Source organism: Pseudozyma flocculosa (genome assembly GCF_000417875.1).
Source record: "Pseudozyma flocculosa PF-1 unplaced genomic scaffold scaffold00003, whole genome shotgun sequence".
NCBI lineage: Eukaryota > Fungi > Basidiomycota > Ustilaginomycetes > Ustilaginales > Ustilaginaceae > Pseudozyma > Pseudozyma flocculosa.
This window is the reverse complement of record NW_006920871.1, coordinates 1,133,668-1,153,903: the sequence shown is the minus strand read 5'-3', so window position 1 is coordinate 1,153,903 and position 20,236 is coordinate 1,133,668. Positions and strand designations below refer to the sequence as shown.

Here is a 20,236-nt window from a genome sequence, read left to right as displayed (position 1 = left end):
ACACAGTGAGGAGCAACAGGATCTGCAAGAAGTTCAACAAGCCCCAGTGCGCAGGGTGCAGCCGTCAACACAACTGTGACCTCTGTGGCCGGTGACACCCGGCAGCAAAATGCCAAATATATCCAGAACAGGCTAGAGCCTACCAAGAGTGAGTACCTTGCCTTGACAAACGTAACACCAGCTCTCAACGCCTCACCAGTGCATAGTCAGGCAATTGGCTCGCCAGCTCACAATCAGGCTACCGCCTTGCCAGCTCACAATCAGGCTACCGCCTCGCCAGCTCACAATCAGGCTACTGCCTCGCCAGCTCACAATCAGGCTACTGCCTTGCCAGCTCACAACCAGGCTACTGCCTTGCCAGCTCATAATCAGGCTACTGCCTCACCAGCTTGTAATCTGGCTACCGCCTCGCCAGCCCATAACCCGGCGACGCCTCACCAGCGTTGAACTGTGTCGAACCCGAACTGACAAAATAATATTCTTGCTTCCTTTCCTCGCCCTCCTCAGGTGATCTCTGGTGATCTCTCTCTCGGCCCCGTCCGCAGGCAACATCAAGCTACTCTTGGCCCCCGACATTATCTTGTACCCAGCCGGCACGGTTCCAGCCCTCTCGAATTCATTCAGTACTATCATATGATCTCTTCTGAGGCTAAGTCGCGCCACCACGGGCGCTTTGGATGTGCGCAACGACTCGTCGTTGTTGCTGGAAGCGCCGATGCCTTGGACACTGAGTCGCGGCGCTAGACCTTGGTCCGACGACCCGAGGAGGCTCGCTTGCTCTCCAGCCGCAGCCGACACCGTCGAGATCGAACGGCAGTGAGGCAGACCGACGGACCGAACCGTTCCAAGAGCGACGACGGCAACATGGCCGACCCTAGGGGCCGCGCTCGCGGGCAGGACAGGCCGGAGAGGGGACGCAGGTGACGCTGAGGTCGCTGTGCTCAGAAGTCGCGATCAGTGGGTCGTTGTCGTGGCGCGGATGGAAGCTATGCCTGCCGTCGGGTCGAGGCGAGGCGAGGCGAGGCGTGGCGAGGCGTCACGAGGGGGCCGGCAGGGTGTACTGCCGCCGGGCTGCTTGCCGTCCGCGGCCTCGTTGACGGAAGCAGGATATGGACGTTTTCTGGCTCCGAATGTCGTGAAGCTGGAGAGAGGCGGTGTCGAGATAGCAGTCGAGACGATCGAGGAGAGCTGGACCGAGGATGGAAGGCGATGGGGGGCGGGACGGAGATGAGGGCGTCGGTGCCGCACGAGAGAAAAAAAGAGGCTGGCTGGCCCGGCTGGCCCTCCTCCACACCGCGCCAAGAAGACGCACGGCCTCCAAACCCACCACCACCATCACCGCCACCCGACCTGGACGCCATCCACGCCTCCTTCCGCGCCCCTATACCCGCTAGGCTAGCTCGATACCCCCTTTCAGCCGCTCGATACTGACCTTCGCGGCCGCATCGTGGACGCACGACGTGTCAGACGCGGTCACCACTCGCCTCGACTTGGAGCCCGACCCTCGTCTCGACTCGGAGCCCGACCCTTGGCCGTCAATCGCTGGCGCCCTCGACTCTCACGGCATCATCGGTATCAGCACCCGCGCCGCAAGCCCCTCTCATAGATCGCATGTCGAGCAGCACGAACCGTCCTACCCACTCTCTCCTCTCGTCCCTCTGCATAGACCCATGACGTCCCCAAACGCCAGCGCCTTCAGCACTGCCACCATACGGACATCGCAGCCATCGCCCTCATCGCCTCGCCGCAACCTGCACATACCCAACGCACATCCTCGCGTCCTTTCTCCTCGCTCCCGCTCAGGCTCCCCGTCTCCTCTCAGTTCGACCCAGGTTCGCAGCCCCACCCTGCCCGAACCCAGCGCCGGCCCCGACTCGGTCGCATCCACCTCGACGCAGCCATTGCATAGATCTGCGACCACACCACCAGCATCGGTCACTGCTCGAGGGGATCCGCGGAGAAGGAGAAGCATACGGAGAGACGGCAGCCGCCTTTCGCTCTACCACGATTGGCCCGGCCAGCCACCGGCCGAGTCGGACGAGAACAACCATGGGCCATCACAGCTGCAGCGCCACGACACAGAAGCCGCTCTAGTACACGACCAGAGCGATGGTCAAGCGGACGCTGCTGCTCCATCAGCGCCCACGCCAAACCGCAACCCTCTGTGGCGGCGGATCAAGGAGAGCACCCGGGCACCCCTGACCAGCGCCGATACCGCCCGAGACTTTTGTGGTGGGTAGGCGAGGCGGCAAAGAGGCTGTCTAGTCCCTGGCTCCTCAACAGCTCGCACGAAGCTTGCACATATGCTCGGATGCCTCCTCTCTGCTCGCCGCCTTGCGACTGACCTCGCTTTCGAATCTCCCTGCACCCCCTGCCGCTATCCGAACACCAGCAAGAGAACGGACGTTCCTCACATGGCTGCGCCTATCGATCCTCCTCTTCATCCTGTCCGGATCGTTGTATCTGCAAGTCCGGCTGCCGCCCTCGTCGTCCTCGCCCGCCTCGTTCGAACCTGTGCCCACCCTGGTCGACGCCGCCCACGTCGATGCGACGGCCGACACGCCGCGATCGAGCCGGGCGGTGACGTCGCCGCTCTTTGCGGTTCTCTTCCTCGTCCTCTCGCTGTTCACGCTTGCAGTGGGCCTGGTCGACTACATCGAGATGTCGCGCGACATTGCGAGGGAGCAAGTGTCGTTTGACGAGCTCGGTGGAGGTGCCATGGGCGTCAAGGTGTACGTCGCCGTGGGCCTCGTCGCCACTTGCCTCGTCGGTATCGCTCTCGTCCTTCTTTTCAACGCCTAGTGGATGCCGCCTCCGGTGAGCAGGCGTTGGCAAGAGACGACCCGCTGGTGAGACCGGATGCAGCGGGCGGTGTGTCGGTGGTTGTAGTAGGACGAGGATTGTGGCACCTCGTTCGCCTTGCTGGTGTCCGGCCCTAAAAGGCTGCGCAGGCGTCCCTCGAGCCTGGGCCTCGAGCAGAGGGGCGCGCGGGAATCACGGCAGCAAAGCCCCGTCTGCTTTGGCTGGATCGCGAGTGACACACCGGAGACCTGTCTGATGCCTTTTCACCGGGACGGGAGTGTCACCCGCCTCGGCCTCATTCTGATCCCCCGCAATCGCACCGACTACCCCGCAATCACCCCCGTACTCTGACCATGTTGCCGCTGCAGATCGACCATGTGATCTAATCCAGTCCGATCCGACGGTACTGTGGCTCGATCGCTTGCGGCGACCACCAGAGCGGGGAGGAGGAATACCCGTGCTGCGCGGGGAGCAAGGACCGGTCGTCGAGGGGATATCTCGGTACGTATCGGTTCGGTCGTGCGATAGAAGTGTCGAGACCGTACGATACAAGGCCGACCGGGCAACGGCATTGGCAGCAGCGGCGGCGGCGGCGGCGGCGGTGGCACCCCACCTCTTTGCTCTCCTTGTCCAACAATCAGGCAGGCTAGGTCAGGAGGACGAAGCGGCCCGGCGTCGGCGGCACAACGACTGACGAGACGAGTCGGATGCGTATCTCCGTCGATGGATTGGAACGGATCTAATCTGGAGCCCCGCACGGCCGCACCCTCACTTGTACCGCTCGGGCCATCCACGGACCACACCTTGAAAGCCCGCTCGCCCGCCCGTCCGCCCGCCCGAACGTACCACTACTGTCCGCCGCAGACGCAGACGAGGAGACGGTGACGGGTGCAACCGCCGTAGTCGGTGGGCGGCGGTCTAAGGCGTCGAAAGAATGGATGGCCGCGGCACAAAGCTGCCGAACGATCCCAAGGCCCCTGCGCTGCGCTGTTGCTCGCCTCCTGAGTCAGTTGCCGCCCGCCCACTACTGTAACTACCACCAACTTGGCAGCCCCTTTCCATACCCCGCACACGTACGCGGTCTGTCGATGATCTTACTTCCGTGGACAGACGAGAGGCAGATCTGTATTCGCATCGATACCCACCCACCTGCTGCGCCTAGCAGCGACGCCGAGGTACGGTCCACCGGGCATCGAATCGGACGCAACGCCGCAAGACAAGGCGTGTACGTGGGTGTGTACCGCTTCTTCGGCCCGGCGTCGAAGCGGGGTCCAGGCAGGGCTGCTATTCTGGGCGATAAGCTGGAAGAGAGAGTGCGCGACGCTGCGCTCTGCTCAGTGGGTCGACAGAGCGGGCGGGAGCTATCGTGGCTGCCGCGACTTCCATGGTGCCTTATCCCCGACGTCGAGATCTGTGACGTTTTTGTTGCAAGACGCTCCTCGAGTCCTCGACGCCGTCGATGGGCAGGCTGATGGGAGGGAAGCGAGGGAGATGCTGAGCCGAGCTGATCAAAGCAGGTACGGCGGCAAGCAGGGCGGCAGCACCTCGTTGCGGTACCTGCACGGTACCTACACGAGGACGAGACGAGACGAGAGGCGGCGGCGGCGGCGGCTGCGGTGGTGCCAGGCGAAGCCATGCGCCAGCTCAGGCCGGGGGCTTCGTTTGCGGTCCCCGTGCCTCGTTTTGTCGTACGTCGTCTTGGACAGCGGCGACGGCGTGGGGGGATGCAACGGCCGAGGTCGAGGTGTGGGCAGGCGAAGCGACCAAAGCGAGCGAAGCTTCCAACGTTGAATTGGCCCTGCGGCAATCAAAGAGAAGCAAAGGCGCGCTGCAAATGTGGGGCGGAAAGGCGGCCAAAAGTCGGATGCATGCAGTTAATTGGCCGCAGCCGTGCAGCCCTCTGCTGCCGCCTGCCGCCTTGACCTGCTGCTTGCTCTTGGGCCCTTCTGATCCCGTCCCCCGTCCTCGTCTGCTCAGGCCTTGATGCATCCTCGTTGCGCGCTCGTCCATGGTCGAGCCGCCCTACGTACCGTCGATCTGTACCTGTCCGGCCATGCAGCGCGACCAATGCAACGCCCGGCCCCCCCTCCTCCTCGACTAGCCTAGGCGGCCTCGACTTCCTTTTCTCGGCGCCCACAGTCGCCGCAGTCGCCGCACATCAGCCGCTCCCCACGGCCCGTCCAACCTCGTCCCCTGCCTGCCTTGCTCGAGGCCGGCTGGTCTGGCATGCCTTGTCTCCTTCCGCCCCGGACACCACATGGCCCCGTATTACCGCCCAGCCTTCCCCACGGCCCGCATGGGTCTGGCTGATGCTGCTGCTGCTGCTGCTGCAAGCTGTCGTAGCTACACACATGTTGCTAGAGAAGGCTGCACCCAAACCTAGTGCGCGGCGCGGCGCGGCCAGGCGCGCACGGCAGTGCGCCGCACCGGCAACGCGCTGCAGCCTTTGCACCGAACCTTGTCGGCCTCCTCGACTCTTGCAGGACCGTCGCTCGCATCCACAAACGAACGCCCTCTGTACCGCCCTACCGCTCGCTCTGTGGCACCGCCCTGTCGGTCGTACAATGCCCTCGACACCAGACGCAGGCCTACCGCTGCAAGACCTGCCGCCCCACCTTGCCGCCGTTGCGCGCGTCTGCCGCCGCCTCGGCACCGGTCTGATCCAGGTTTGCTTCCCATCTGCTGACCGCCTAGCAGCCCCCGCGGCGGCGGCGGCGGCGGCGACAGCGACGGCGACGAAGACGTCGGTCAACCCAGGTGGCCCGAGTCGCTCTGCCCGACAAGCCTATCCTACCGGTAGCTAGCCTGTTTGGCCAAGGCTACCTCCTCTCCGCGTGGCCGCTCGCTTCAAAGCGCATGGCACAAGCACCAGCCTGCACGCACGCCGTATGCCATTGGCCCTCTCTTGTTGGCCGTCGGTCATCTATAAATCATCGTCGGTCACTGCCGCATCGCAGCCTGTCCCTCATCACCACCTCGAAGGTCACCACCCAGCCCGGCCCCTACCTCTCGAGCTGCCTCCATCTCTCGCCCGATCCGGTCATCCTCTGCCCTTTCCTGAACGGTCCACCTGCTCCCCACCTCGCCCTCCCCCGCCCACCGACGACGCCCAAGATGCTCTTTGCCCGCCTCTCATCCACGTTTGCCTGCCTGGCCGTCGCCCTCCTGGCAGGCACCACCAGCGCCGGCCCCGTCGTTCTGGAGCGCGACGACGCCAGCAGCGCCAATAGCCTCGCCAACATCACGTCGAGCTACCAGGCCTTTGTCAAGAGCTTCCGGAACACGACCCTCGTCGACGACGTCTTCACCGCCGAGTTCTACCAGACGCCCTCGACGCCCTCGCTGGCCGACTCAAAGCCGGGTACCATCCTGCGCATCGAAAAGGTGACGGGCGGGCCAAAGGAGGCCAAGTTTGGCCAGCTGCCCGAGGGTTCGACGCTGTGGAGGATCAACTACGTCTCGGTCGACTACCAGAACAAGCACGTCCCCGCCACCGGCTTCGTCCTGGCGCCATATGTCAAGTCCAACAAGACCGTCGCGTGGGCCCACGGCACCTCGGGCATCACGCGCGAGTGCGCGCCCAGCGACCAGGCGCAGCTCTACTACGGCTGGCGCGCCGTCTTCCAGCTCGTGGCGCAGGGCTATAACGTCGTCGCGCCCGACTACGCCGGCCAGGGCAGCGACACCCAGTTCAACTACGTCGAGGCCGTCACGCACGCCTACGACGTGACCAACGCCGTCGCCGCCGCCAAGTCGGCCATCCCCGAGCTCAACATCGACAAGTGGGCCGTCGTCGGCCACAGCGAGGGCGGCATGACGGCCTGGAGCACCACCGAGTACCAGAGCGGGCTCAAGACGTCGGACGGCTTCCTGGGCGGCGTCTCGCTCGCCCCCTCGATGAACCCGCGCGAGATCAACGCGCGCACCCTGGCCACGACCGAGTCGCGCGCCCTGGTCGAGCAGCAGGGCAGCGTCTTCTACACGATCAACGTCTTTGAGTCGATCCGACGCATCTTCCCCACCCTCAGCCGCGACCGGTACCTGACGGACCTGGGCAAAAAGTACCTCGACCTGTACCTAGCCGGCGGATGCTTCCCCGCCGCCACCATGTTCTTTGGCTCGATCAAGGTCGACTCGCTCTGGAAGGACTACACGTGGCCTACGGCGCGCGAGGCGCTGCAGTGGGCCAAGCTCATCAAGTCCGAGGGACGCGCCCGGCTCACCAAGCCGCTGCTGGTGCTCCAGGGCGACATGGACGAGGCCGTCTGGCCGACGATCAACCACGAGACGTTCGATGCGCACTGCAAGAAGTTTGACAACAAGTCGCCCATCCAGTTTGTCTTTTACAAGAACGTGCTCCACGCGCCCATCATCCACGCCGGCTCGCCGCGCTGGTTTGCCTTCCTCGAGGACCTCTTTGCCAACCGCAAGCCGCGCGACTTTAGCCACTGCAAGACGCTCAACGTCACCGGCGTCGAGCAGCACTAGGCGGAGCGGCAGGCTCGCCGCGCCGGCTGACTCGACCAGGTAACGGAAGGGGTACAGAAGAGCGGGCGACACATCACGCGACCTGCGGCCTTCCACAGACAAGCTCCATATCCGGCGGGACCGGCGAGGCCGACAGGACAAGAAACGTTAGAGTTTCCGGACCTTGGCACGCCGACGAGCGCCTTTCCTTCTCTTTCTTCTTCTAGCGTCTCTCCTCTGCTCCCTTCGGCATTCTCAGTCTTCATCCTTCGTCCCGGTAAACTTCCGCTTTTCGCCTTCTCCTGCTTATGGGCCATGGCCTGCATGACTTGCTTCCGAGCTGCTACGTATTCGCCGCCACAACGCCGCCGATGCTGCCGACCTGCCGACCTGCCTTCCGGTCGGCCCTCTACGACTCTAGCTACATACGACCCGAGGTTGGATGAAACTTGCTTGACTGTGCATCGAATCAAAGTCTTGGCATCACCATACCGTGCTGTCCTTGAGCTGTGGGAACCCTTGCCGAAAAGCGACCGAGCGAGGACCTCGTCTGCGCCGGATGGGGCTGAAGAGGCTGCGTAGGTGCTGATCGCCGGGCTGCGTTTAGCGCGGCCGGTCGTGGCGAGATGAAGTCGCACCCGGCCTCTGACTCGATGGCTGCTCGTACGACCGGTGCCGTGTGCGCGGCGATGCTGGCTTGCGCATTGAAACAGCTTTGAGATGCTCGACAGAAAGAGACTGCTTGACCCTGCTCGGCCCGCTCGAATGGTGGTGAAGCCAAGCTGGTCGAGGCGGTAGGATGGGGCCTCGGAAGTCGTGCCGGATCAAAGCCGATCTGCCTGCCAGGGCCTCGGCAATGCCGATTTCAACGTGGCCCGATGCAGACGGCGTTCTTGCTCCAATGCTCGGAACTCGGGATTTGACTCTGCCCCCGGCCCGCCGGCAGGGGGACCCCTGGACGCCGCTTCGGAGGTTTTGCGCCGAGGCAGACGCAGAGGCTAAGGCAAGGCCGGCAGGCCGGCTAGGCTGATGCGGCCCCACTTTGGCCTCGCCTCGCCTCGTGTCGGAACGGGCGGGCCGAGGCGAACGGACCCAAGGCGGGCAGGAGAGCAGGCAAGGTAGCCTGGGGCAGGCCAAGGCAGGCGGGCGAGCCTAGCCGTGGTTCTCTGCTGCTGGCTTCTCCCCTTTCTTCTCGATGCTTGTTTTGGGCCCGTCCGTGTCGTATCGCGGTCAGAGTCGCCGTTTCAGCAGCCAACACAGCATCTGCCTACCACACCTCGTCCGCTACCAACGAGCAGGCTGGGCACCCACACCAGCTGCCACCACTGCTACGGATCCCTGGGCCGAACTCGGCTTTGTCTGGCGCAATCTCGGCAGCGGTTGGCGCGACGAGCGACAACGTCTCCGCAGCTCCCTTGGTGGGGTTCGATAGGCCAGGGAGGGGGACGAGGATCTCGGCCAACGCGCATTCCTACATATCTGTGACCATCGTTGGTCGACGGCAGACAATGACGGCGCTGCTGCTTTCGTCCCGCTGCCGGATTCACACCCCTCTGGCGGCCATCAGCGTGCCGGCGAATCCGGCCGGCCCTGCCGCTCTGCACACAGGCCGGGAAACCGCGCTGCGGGTAAGTACGTACAGCGAGCAGCATGGCAGAGGAGAGGCTAAGGGGTGCTGCACTACGTCTGCAGCCCTGTGGCGCTGTTCGGGATGGGCTGGCCATGCCACCGGTACGGCCATAGCAGGTAGCGCTGGGAAACGGTAGGCGGTACGTTTCGACGCGCAGGTGTGCAGTGCAGCACGCTTGACGGCGCGGGCCGAGGCCCGACAGCCAGACGCTGGCCTTAGGTAGGTAGGCAGGTAGGCTAGGCCGTGCGGAGCGCCAGCCCCATCGACATGGCTGGCTGGCGAGCTGTTGCTGGCGGGCCAGGAAGAAGATGGGTTGGCAGGCAGAGGTCCGGCCCGCGCACCGACCTCGGGGCAGGTCTGCTTGCTGCCTTCAGCCCCCTTTGGTCCATTACGTTGGCTCATCATTGTCGGCGCCGCTCCTTCCTCCTCCCATTCCAACCTCTTTCCCTCTGACCTCGTCCCCGCCCGCGCGCCCGCTGGTCCATCATTCCTCCCACGACGCAAACAGGCGACGCACACAACACCTTCGCATGCACGGCCAACGTACGGTAGGGGCCCACCGTAGCTACAGCAGCCCCTCGCAACGGCAGCAACAGCCTTCCGCCTCACGTCCGCGGATGCGAGCTAGGCAGCAGGGCGTTCGGAAGCCGCACCGGCACCACGCTTCCATGCTGCACGTCCTGTCACCACGGCAATGCGCTTCCGGACGCCGGCCCCGCGCCCACCCTCCTCCGTTCGGATGGCAGCCCCGGCTTCACCGGTCGCCCTTGCCTCACGTACTGCTGCCGTACAGACTCTTCCCGTCAAGCTTGATGTTGACAGCCACTGGCCCAGCTCAGCGCCACGCCATCCGGGGCTGGAAGCCCGCCCAAGCCGTTCTTATATACACAACGCAGCGCCCGTCTCGCTCCTCGAACCCATCCATTCGTCTTTCCTCACTTCACCACCAACGTTCCAGTCCACTGCCAGACAGCAAGAGCATCTGTGCGGACTCCGTCCTCCCCATTCCCTCCCCTCCTGCACCCACCCCCCTCTCCCAACACCACCCCTTCTGCACCCTGCGCGACGGCATCGACAGAGGCACCTCCGCTCTCGCTTCCGCTTCCGCTCCCGACCGCCGACCTCGCCATGTCAGGCAACATTCCAGACCCGCGCGCCGACCATGGCGACGGCCGCGAGGAGCTCGCCCGCACCCCCACCAACTCGACCTCCCAGTCGCTCCCCGGCCAGATCAGAGACCACGAGCTCGCCACCAACACCACACCTTCCAGCGTCCACGGACATCACGCTACTAGCGAAAAGGCCACCGCCAACAGCGAGAAGCAGGGCAAGTGGCGCAAGACTCAGCAGCTCGAGGAGCTGCGCGACCGCTACCAGGACGGCGCATCCATGGTCCGCAGGCTCGGCGTCACCTTCGACAACCTCACCGTCCGGGGCTCCAACACCGGCATCCTCTACAACGAGACCTTCCTCTCCCAGTTCAAGCCCGGCTTCCTCTCTAAGCCGGCCGGCGGCGCAAAGCCGGCGGCCTCGCAGGTCATCCTCGACCGCGTCCACGGCTGCGTCAAGCCCGGCGAGATGCTCCTCGTCCTCGGCCGACCCGACTCGGGCTGCACGACGCTGCTCAGCATGCTCTCCAATCGGCGCAACGGCTACGGCCAGATCGAGGGCGACGTCCACTTTGGCAGCCTCGACCACCAGCAGGCGCAGGAGCACCGGGGCATCATCATGATGAACACCGAGGAGGAGGTCTTTTTCCCCTCGCTCACCGTCGGCCAGACGATGGACTTTGCCACCCGGCTCAAGGTGGCCGCAAAACTGCCGCACGGATGCCAAACGGCCCAAGAGGCGGCCGAGATGGAGAAGTCCTTCTACCTCGACGCCCTAGGCATCTCGCATACCGAGCAGACCAAGGTCGGCAACGAGTACGTCCGCGGCGTCTCGGGAGGCGAGCGGAAGCGCGTGTCGATCATCGAGTGCATGGCCGCCAGGGCCAGCGTCTACTGCTGGGACAACTCGACGCGCGGCCTCGATGCCAGCACCGCGCTCGAGTGGACCAAGGCGATCCGCGCCATGACCGACGTCCTCGGCCTCTCGACCATCGTCACCCTCTACCAGGCGGGCAACGGCATCTTCGAGCAGTTCGACAAGGTCCTCGTCCTCGACGGCGGCGTCGAGATGTTCTACGGCCCGCGCGAAGAGGCGGTGCCCTTTATGAACTCCCTCGGCTTCTTTTGCGACCCTGCGGCCAACAAGGCCGACTTTCTTACGGGCGTCTGCGTCCCCACCGAGCGCAAGATCATCCCCGGCTTCGAGAATCGCTTCCCGCGCACACCCGCCCAGATCCGCGACGCCTACGAGCAGAGCCACATCGCCGCCGCCATGCGAAGCGAGTACAGCTACCCGTTGTCGCAGGAGGCGCAGGAAAACACCCAGCGCACCGTCCAGGTCCGCACCGAGGAGAGGGACAGCAGCCTGCCCGCCCACTCTCCGCTCACCACGCCGTGGACCTCGCAGGTGATGGCGTGCGTCGTCAGGCAGTACCAGATCCTCTGGGGTGACAAGTCCACGCTCATCATCAAGCAGGCCGCCGCGCTCCTCCAGGCCCTCGTCATCGGATCGCTCTTTTACAACGCTCCCGACACCAGCGCCGGCCTCTTCCTCAAGGGTGAGTGGCCTCGGTCGCCGCCGGAGCCGTACTGAGACATCCCACTAACCCTCGACCCTCGACCCTGTCCTTATCCGCGCCTCGCCTTGCATCGATCAGGCGGCGCGCTCTTCTTCGCCGTCCTCTACAACAGCATGACGGCCATGTCCGAGGTGACCGACTCGTTCACCGGACGCCCGGTCATGGCCAAGCACCGCGCGTTTGCCCTCTTCCACCCGTCGGCGCTGTGCATCGCCCAGATCGCCGCCGACATCCCCATCATCCTGTTCACCATAACGCACTTTGGCATCATCCTCTACTTCATGGTCGGCCTCGAGTCGTCGGCGGGCGCCTTTTTCACCTTCTACGCCGTCGTCTTCTCCATCACCATGTGCATCACGGCCCTGTTCCGGGCCATCGGCGCCGGCTTCAGCGACTTCCAGGCGGCCGCCAAGATCTCGGGCCTCGCCATGACGGTCCTCATCATGTACACCGGTGAGTGCCTGCGATGCGACGCCGCGACGCCACATCGCGCGGAATCGAGCGCGCTGCCGCTCGACTAGCGGCAATGCACATCGACCGAGGGACCTTGCCCGCTCGCCGATCGCTTCCGCCGACTCTGACACCGTCCTCCCCTACGCTGCTGCCCCCCGCACCGCAGGCTACATGATCCACAAGCCGGACATGAAGCACTGGTTCGTGTGGCTCTACTGGATCGATCCGCTGGCGTACGCCTTCGAGTCGATCATGGCCAACGAGTTCCGCGGCAAGGTGATCGAGTGCGTCGGCCACAACATCGTCCCCTCGGGTCCCGGCTACGAGGACCGCCGCTTCGCCTCGTGTGCCGGCATCGGCGGTGCTCCCCGCGGCAACACCTCGCTCACGGGCGAGCAGTACCTGCACTCGCTCGCGTACGCCGACGGCCACCTCTGGCGCAACTTTGGCATCGTCTGGGCCTGGTGGGTCTTCCTCGTCGCCATCACTGTCTTCTTTACCTGCAGGTGGCAGTTGGCGGGCGACGGCGGCCGCAAGCTGCTCGTGCCCCGCGAGCGGCAGCACCTTGTCCACCAGCGCCTCAAGCTCAACCAGGACCCCGAGGCCGCCATGACCACGGCCGAAAAGGACGCCGCCGCCGCGACCAGCGGCGCTGCCACCGAGGGCGGCGCGGCTGCCGACAACGACCTCTCCAGCCAGCTCAACCGCAACACCTCGATCTTCACCTGGAAGAACCTCACCTACACGGTCAAGACGCCTGGCGGCGACCGCATCCTCCTCGACAACGTCCAGGGCTACGTCAAGCCAGGCATGCTCGGCGCTCTCATGGGGTCCTCGGGAGCCGGTGAGTCCAAGACGGGCGGCGGTGGTGAAGTGCCCGCCGATACGAGAGCAGAGGCTGACCCTGCCGTGCTCTTCCACACCTTCCTGGCTCCGCTGGCACGCCAACCACAGGCAAGACGACGCTACTCGACGTGCTGGCGCAGCGCAAGACTGACGGCACCATCCAGGGCTCGATCCTCGTCGACGGCCGCCCGCTGAGCGTCTCGTTCCAGCGCTCCGCAGGTTACTGCGAGCAGCTCGACGTGCACGAGGCTTACGCCACGGTTCGCGAGGCGCTCGAGTTCTCGGCCATCCTCCGCCAGCCCCGCGACGTGCCGCGTGCAGAGAAGCTGCGCTACGTCGACACCATCATCGACCTCCTCGAGCTGCACGACCTCGAGCACACCCTGATCGGCCGTGTCGGCTCCGGCCTCAACGTCGAGCAGCGCAAGCGCGTCACGATCGGCGTCGAGCTCGTCGCCAAGCCATCGATCCTCATCTTCCTCGATGAGCCCACCAGCGGCCTCGACGGGCAGGCGAGCTACAACACGGTGCGCTTCCTGCGCAAGCTGGCCGACGTCGGGCAGGCGGTGCTGGTGACGATCCACCAGCCCTCGGCGCAGCTGTTCGCCCAGTTCGACTCGCTGCTGCTGCTGGCGCGGGGCGGCAAGACGGTCTACTTTGGCGACATCGGCGACAATGCGGCGACGATCAAGGACTACTTTGGCCGCAACGGCGCGCCGTGCCCCGAAGGCGTCAACCCGGCAGAGTACATGATTGACGTCGTGTCGGGCGAGGCGTCGCAGGGCAAGGACTGGAACCAGGTCTGGCTCGCCTCCGAGGAGCACGCCCGGGTGTCGGCGCGGATCGACGAGATGATCGCAGAGGCGGCCGCCAAGCCGCCGGGCTACACCGAGGACGGCTACGAGTTCGCCACGTCGTACTGGGAGCAGACCAAGGTCGTGACTAGGCGCATGAACATCTCGCTCTACCGCAACACCGACTACCTCAACAACAAGGTTGCGCTGCACATCTTCAGCGCGCTGTTTGTCGGCTTTTCGTTCTACCAGCTGGGAGACGGCGTGGGCGACCAGCAGCTCAAGCTGTTTGCCATCTTCAACTTCATCTTTGTGGCGCCAGGCGTCATTGCGCAGCTGCAGCCCCTCTTCATCGAGCGCCGGTCGATTTACGAGCAGCGCGAAAAGAAGGGCAAGATGTACCACTGGGGGCCCTTTGTGACGGCCCTCATCGTCTCGGAGATCCCCTACCTCATCATCTGCGGCCTCTTCTACTTCTTCTGCTACTACTACACGGTCGGGTTCCCGACGGCGTCCAAGTCGGCCGCCTCGGTCGTCTTTGTCATGATCTTCTACGAGATGGTGAGTCTCGGCGGCGGCCATCGGACGCGAGTGAGGATGACCCTGCTGACGCTTCCCCGCCTCGAATCCTGACCATCGTCCCTGCTCAGCTCTACACCGGCATCGGCCAGATGATCGCGGCGTACGCACCGAACCCCGTCTTCGCCTCGCTGGTCAACCCGCTCTTTATCGGAGTTATGGTGTCGTTCTGCGGCGTGCTGGTGCCCTACTCGCAGATCACGGCCTTCTGGCGGTACTGGATCTACTACATCAACCCATTCTCGTACCTCATGGGCAGCCTGATGGCCTTCACCATGTGGGACAGCGACGTGCATTGCAAGCCCGACGAGCTGGCCTACTTCAACCCTCCCGCCAACCAGACGTGCCGGCAGTACCTGTCTGGCTTCCTCGCGCGCGACCCGGCGGCCAACCTGCTCAACCCGGATGCGACGTCGCAATGCCAGGTGTGCAGCTACACGCGCGGCAGCGACTTCCTCAGGACGGTCAACATCAACGCGTACGGGTACGGCTGGAGGGACGCGGGCATCGTCGTCCTGTTTGTCTGCTCGTCGTACGCCCTCGTGTACGGCATGATGAAGCTGCGGACCAAAAGGTCCAAAAAGGCCGAGTAACCGTCACCTCCCCCGTCCCGACGCCCGCAGCGAAAGCGGCACTGCCTCACCTGCCTCGCTCCTCCCGACCCCGCGACGAAGATGGCACGACTCGTCATGCAGCATGTCCTCCTCGACGACCACGACGGCGACCCCTCGTGTCCTGCCCACCCTCGTCCCCCAACTGCCCCGCAAGCCCTCCTGGATCTCTAAGACGGCACCTTCCCCGAAGCTCCTGCACGACTCGTACCGCAGGGTACGGCGCAACGTATCGCGCGGCCTCGCCGCCTTCCCGCCGCTGGTGTGCCGCCACGGACGGTACCTCTACTCGCTGTCCTACACGCTGCTCCTCTTTCCGCTCTCGCTTTCCATTGCAGCCATAGACGCCCTACATCCCGGCCCACGCTGAACGCCCCGACACGAAGCATGCCGAGTCCTGTACATACATACGATGCACGACGGCCTACCTGGCAAGGCCCCTGTTGAACCCATGACTCCGGACCAGTGTCGTTCCGCGCGAGGAGGGAGAGGAAGGAGGAGGGGATCGTCTGGCTCGAGCTGGTTCGAGGTCGAGGCATCCGGGTCGAGGGCCCGCTGCTGCCACCCTCCATGTTCCGCCGGAGTTGTCCGACGGAGCTCCCGTCCACCACGAGGAAGGGGAGACGTCGAAAGCAGGATCGGGAACGAGGTCATGCAATGCAAGGACGGAAAGCTGGAAGTGGGCACGACAGTTCTGACATGGGGTCTTTGAGCCTTGGACGACCAAGAAGGGGGCACTAGAGGCCATACTGGACAACTCGACAGCTCCAGAGGAGCGACCAACAGGTGGTTGGCCTCTGCTGGGATGCCCCGTGTGGGACCATGTTGGTGGGAAGTGGGCCATCGCCCCTTTCCGTGCCTCGCCTCGAGGCCGGCGACGTTTTTCGGGCTTTGTGTCGTTCGTAACTGGACCTCTCGCCGAGGCGCCGTTGCAAGGCGCGTTTCTGCATCCCTCGATGCCTCCACCTGCTCGCGTGCAGAGTTTGCCGCCTCGCTTCGCCCTCCGTCCCCGACCCGCCTCGCTTGGGCCGCCTATGGCCGCTGGGTGTGACTCGACTTCGGGTGTGACTCGACTTCGGGCTTTGAACTACTGCCTCGCTCCGTCGACCGACCTTCCGATCTCCCCGTCTCGTCTCGTTTGTTGTTTGCCCGCTCCATCGTTGCGCTCCCTATCGCCCCAGCTTCATACGACTCGATAGACCTCTCGTAGACTACACGCAGTCAAGCCCTAGACCGACTACAGACGACGAGCACGACGACATGACGGGTAGGTAGCCTCGTGCCCTGCGCGCCTCGTTCGAATCCAAGCCGATACGATCGCACCGACATCCTGACGGCGTCCACGCCTCCCCATCTCCTCGTCTCCTTCCCTCCCGCAGTCTCCTCGCTCCACAAGCCCACCAGCGCCGAAGCGGCAACGACGGCCCCTGCGCTCGACTACAAGATCGTCCCGGGCGAGCCCAGCGACGCCGAGGCGATCGCATCTCTGGGCGGACGGGTGTTCTACGAGTCCTTTGCCCACTCGATGCCCGCAGACGACATGGCCACCTACCTCGCCACCACCTACACCCGCGACCTCATCCACGCCGAGATGCTCGACGCACGACACACCTTCTTCGTCGCCCGGGACACCGCATCCGACCGGTTGCTCGGCTTCGCGCAGCTCACGACGGGATCGTCGGAACCATGCCTCTCGTCCGTCGCCGCAGAGAGGGGGATCGAGCTGCAACGCATCTACACCGACTCGGCCGCACATGGCCGCGGGATCGGCTCTGCCCTCTTCGACCGCGCACTCGAGTACGCCAGGCCCCGCTACGACGCCGTCTGGCTCGGCGTGTGGGAGGAAAACGAGAAGGCGCAACGCTTCTACACCCGCCACGGCTTCCACCGCGTCGGAGAGCACGACTTCAAGATCGGGACGTGCGTCCAGACCGACTGGATCCTCGAGCGCCACTTCGAAAAGGACGAGCCGGCGGGTCGATGATGGAGAATTGCTGGGAAGAATTGCAACCGAGAAACACTGGGTCATTGGGGTAAGAGTACCGAGGGGGGGCAAGCGGCAATGCAAGCATGTGCCAACCGATCTCCCGTGCTGTCTGATTCGTCAAATGCCGCTTGACCGGCGGCGTCGTGCGCTTCCTTGATCGCCGGGTCGCTCAGCTGTCTGCTCCCCTGGTCACTGGGTCGCTGGGTCGCTGGGTCGCTGGGACGCTGGGTCGCCGGGACGCTGGATTGCTTGGTTGTTGGGTCGCTTGATGCCCAGGACAGCGGCTTCACAGCCTCTTTTCAGCGCTGCATCCGACCAGCTGACACATCAATCGGCGTACTCGCTGCTGTCGGGAGGGTGAGAGTGGGGGTCGTCGTATCCGAGGTCGTGCCAGAGTCGCTCGACGAGGCGATCGGCCTGCTCTGGATCAAAGTTGCGATTCAGAGCCTCGACGTCGTTACGGGCTGAGGCGATGGTGTGATCGACGTATTGCAGGTATTTGCTTCGATCCAGCGTGCGGATGTCGAGGGGACAGCCGGTGAGGCGGCCTTCGAGGAGGCCCTGCCAGTTCAGCAAGCCCGACGCCCTGACTGCGCTACGCGCCTGTTGCACCGTTTGGGCTTGCACCGAGAGCTGCAGCTCTGCTCCGTACAGCTTGCTAGGCGGGATCTCGCCGGCCATGGCCATCCAGGAGTTGGCCTTTCCGATGGCCTCGTTGAAGATGCCCTTGTCGTCGATGTCGAAGGGAAAGCGCCGAGGATCGATGTAGTATCCCGTCTTTGTCAGTGCGGTGACGAGGCGGTGCGAGACACGAAGCTCCCTGATGCCGTCTTCGCGACCGGGCAGCGGGATTTGCAACCATCCGAAGCCGCCGCGGCCGAGGCTGCCTAGACTTGGAGTCGTCCGCGCCAGGCTACTGGGCTCTGCGCGGAGCAGAGAGATTCCGCGCGTCAGGATGCGGGCCTGGAGAGTCCAGACGCTGGTGTCTCGGTCGACGCACGCTGTATCGAAGGCTGAGACGTGCGGCCGATCGATGAAGTGGTGCGGGAAGAGATCCGAGGTCGTGAACCGGACTCGATCACAGCCAATCTCCCGGAGCGCATCGACGAGCTGGCAGAGCACGATTGCTGGGCTCCAGTTGAGGCGCTCGTCGTGGCTCTCCACGAGGCCGGTGTCCCGTTGGCTGTACGTCAAGGGCTCGTCGCTGTCCATGAACTCCGGAAGCGCCTCGAAGAGCGATTCTTTGAACTCAGGCGGCACGCGGAGCTCAGCTGAATCCACGTCTCCGACAAAGAGCCACTTGTCGTACTCCTCGAGATCGCGCGAGAGGACGAGGCTCGTGTCTGTCAATCTGACATCGGACATTGGGTGCCGGATGTGACCTAGCTGCTCAGTCGAGATGCTGAGGCCACAGAAGACGAGTTCGAGGAGGACCATGGTGCGGAAGAGGCTGCGTCAGTCGATGGCGAGGCCGAGAGAGAGGGGCAGCAGCAAAGCTGCATGACAAGCTGGGGTGTGGTCTGCGCTGAGGCTGGGTGCCTGCCGATGCTGTTAACTGGCGTGAGAGAGGCGGTGCGACGGCGGTGCAATGGCGGGTCGAAATTGTGGTGGTGGTAGAGAAGACGATTGTCGTGCCGGACGGATGCGTGGCTGTCGTATGAGCCCAGGCGGACATGCCGACCTGCCTGGGGTGGCCTACTTCTGGCAGAAGGGCCGCTGCCCGACAGCCTCTAGCAGGCTAGCTGATGCTCACGCCTCGGGGCGCGATTTTCCTCCTTTGCCCCACCCGGCTCACCCCAATTAGCGCGGCTGGCCGAGAGTTCAGCACGGCCTCTGACCCTCTTGTGGGTCCGAGTACTTGGACTCGGCACCCACGGTTCCGAGACGTCCACCGACAGCAGCGTAAGTGGCCCGAGCTCTGCGGTTGCGTCGATGCCCGCTTGATTGCCAGCCTGGATGCAGCAAGTGCCGATCCAAACGGAGCGTGCGGACGCTGTAGAGGCTCGAGGCTGCGTGGCTTCCCGGATGCTCGATTGGCATAGGAACGGAACCAGGGCACATGGACGGATCAAGGTCACATTCATGGAGGGAAAGCGGGTTGAAAGGACAGGCGCGCGCAGAATAGGTGCAGCTACCGGGCAGCCACAACGCGAAGCCGGTTTGATCGCGTGTGCCAACGCGAGAAGTGCGGGTCTTGACGCCCGCAGATCCTTGGGCTATCGTAGCGATGCCGACGTGGCGTGCCAGATGCGCAGCAGGTCGATGCGAACTTGCGGTCCCTCAGCCTGAACCGCTTCCTGACGAGCCTGCGGAGACGATTGCTGAGAACCTGTGGGTGTCGATGTGGCCCATGTTCTGGTCAAGGATCGTGGCCATGCGGATCGCCTCGCCTTGGTCGTAGTCGCCCATTGCCCGCGCCTGCCTCCGAGCTTCCGCCGCGGTGTCTTGCAAGTTGCGCACGTAGTCGGCAATGTTGATTGAACGCTCCTCGAGACGGTGTCCGGTCGCGCCGCCCTCCAGGAGCTGCAGCCAGTTGAGGAAGCCGGACGCCCGGACCTTCTGCTTGGCATCCTCGAGCTCTGCGGCACGGACCGAAATCTCGACGAGCGTCTCTGTGGACTCGCAATGAGCGCGTGTGCTGACCACCTCGGCCCAGCGGTTGGCCAACCTAGCCACACGCTCAAGGCGCTCTCGCCCACCAAGGCTGTCCATACGGCCTGCCGACGCGAGGTTGGTCCGTTCGAAAAGGTCGAGGAGGGACTGGCTGATGCAGAGGCGAAAGATGCCATCGGATCGAGTGGGTAGCGAGATGTCGACCGATCCAAAGCCCTGTCCGAGCTCGCTTAGAGCTGGCCGCGTCCGTACGGCACCGTTGTCGGCCTCACCACGCAACAAAGTGATACCGTGGGTGGTAACATGGGCACAAAGAGTCCAGAGGTTGTCGTGCCGAAGTGGGTGGTACGAGTCGTCCAGGATCAGGTAGTCCCCGTGCGGGGCTTGCGAGGTCGAGACCCTGATAGCGGTACAGCCAATCTGCCGCAATATCTGGACAACGTCGTCGATGTCGAGGCTCGAGGTCCTATGGTTTGTTGGGATGCAGACGCACTCTGCCGGTTCTGGGCTCATGTCGAAGTCGACACAGTGCGGGGCCTCGGTAATGGCGTTGAAGAAGGGCTGCTTCCATTCGGGAGCGATGTGGACGTCGGCATTGTTGACGGCACCGATGCGGACCCAGGAACTGTACGGCTCGATGTCGGGGAATCTCAAGCTGCTGGTTCGAGAGAGGATAAGATGTGCTGGCGGCGGGAACAGCCAGACAAGGGGCAAGTGGCCGGGCGAGATGGTGAGGGCGAATCCTCTAACAGAGAGCCTGACCAT

At 64.2% G+C, this 20,236-nt stretch overlaps 6 protein-coding genes across 6 annotated transcripts; 4 read left to right on the top strand and 2 right to left on the bottom strand.

The window, feature by feature from the left end:
- Positions 1-1,670: 1,670 nt before the first annotated feature.
- Positions 1,671-2,802, top strand: PFL1_01494 (uncharacterized protein; the record flags this gene model as incomplete). Its single annotated transcript, XM_007878996.1, has 2 exons — positions 1,671-2,232; positions 2,393-2,802. The coding sequence occupies 2 exons, from the start codon at positions 1,671-1,673 to the stop codon at positions 2,800-2,802; spliced, it is 972 nt and encodes a 323-aa protein (XP_007877187.1).
- Positions 2,803-5,658: 2,856 nt separating this feature from the next.
- PFL1_01493 (uncharacterized protein) lies at positions 5,659-7,290 on the top strand (the record flags this gene model as incomplete). Its single annotated transcript, XM_007878995.1, has 1 exon — positions 5,659-7,290. One exon carries the CDS (start codon positions 5,659-5,661, stop codon positions 7,288-7,290), a length of 1,632 nt encoding a protein of 543 aa, XP_007877186.1.
- Positions 7,291-10,027: 2,737 nt separating this feature from the next.
- On the top strand, positions 10,028-14,853 carry PFL1_01492 (uncharacterized protein; the record flags this gene model as incomplete). The annotated part of the gene is made up of 5 exons (XM_007878994.1): positions 10,028-11,567; positions 11,667-12,041; positions 12,208-12,885; positions 12,996-14,242; positions 14,332-14,853. 5 exons carry the CDS (start codon positions 10,028-10,030, stop codon positions 14,851-14,853), a joined length of 4,362 nt encoding a protein of 1,453 aa, XP_007877185.1.
- A 1,278-nt stretch (positions 14,854-16,131) lies between these two features.
- Positions 16,132-16,855, top strand: PFL1_01491 (uncharacterized protein; the record flags this gene model as incomplete). The annotated part of the gene is made up of 2 exons (XM_007878993.1): positions 16,132-16,138; positions 16,251-16,855. 2 exons carry the CDS (start codon positions 16,132-16,134, stop codon positions 16,853-16,855), a joined length of 612 nt encoding a protein of 203 aa, XP_007877184.1.
- Positions 16,856-17,185: 330 nt separating this feature from the next.
- PFL1_01490 (uncharacterized protein) lies at positions 17,186-18,295 on the bottom strand (the record flags this gene model as incomplete). The annotated part of the gene is made up of 2 exons (XM_007878992.1): positions 17,186-17,771; positions 17,859-18,295. The coding sequence occupies 2 exons, from the start codon at positions 18,293-18,295 to the stop codon at positions 17,186-17,188; spliced, it is 1,023 nt and encodes a 340-aa protein (XP_007877183.1).
- Positions 18,296-19,138: 843 nt separating this feature from the next.
- PFL1_01489 (uncharacterized protein) lies at positions 19,139-20,236 on the bottom strand (the record flags this gene model as incomplete). Its single annotated transcript, XM_007878991.1, has 2 exons — positions 19,139-19,470; positions 19,558-20,236. 2 exons carry the CDS (start codon positions 20,234-20,236, stop codon positions 19,139-19,141), a joined length of 1,011 nt encoding a protein of 336 aa, XP_007877182.1.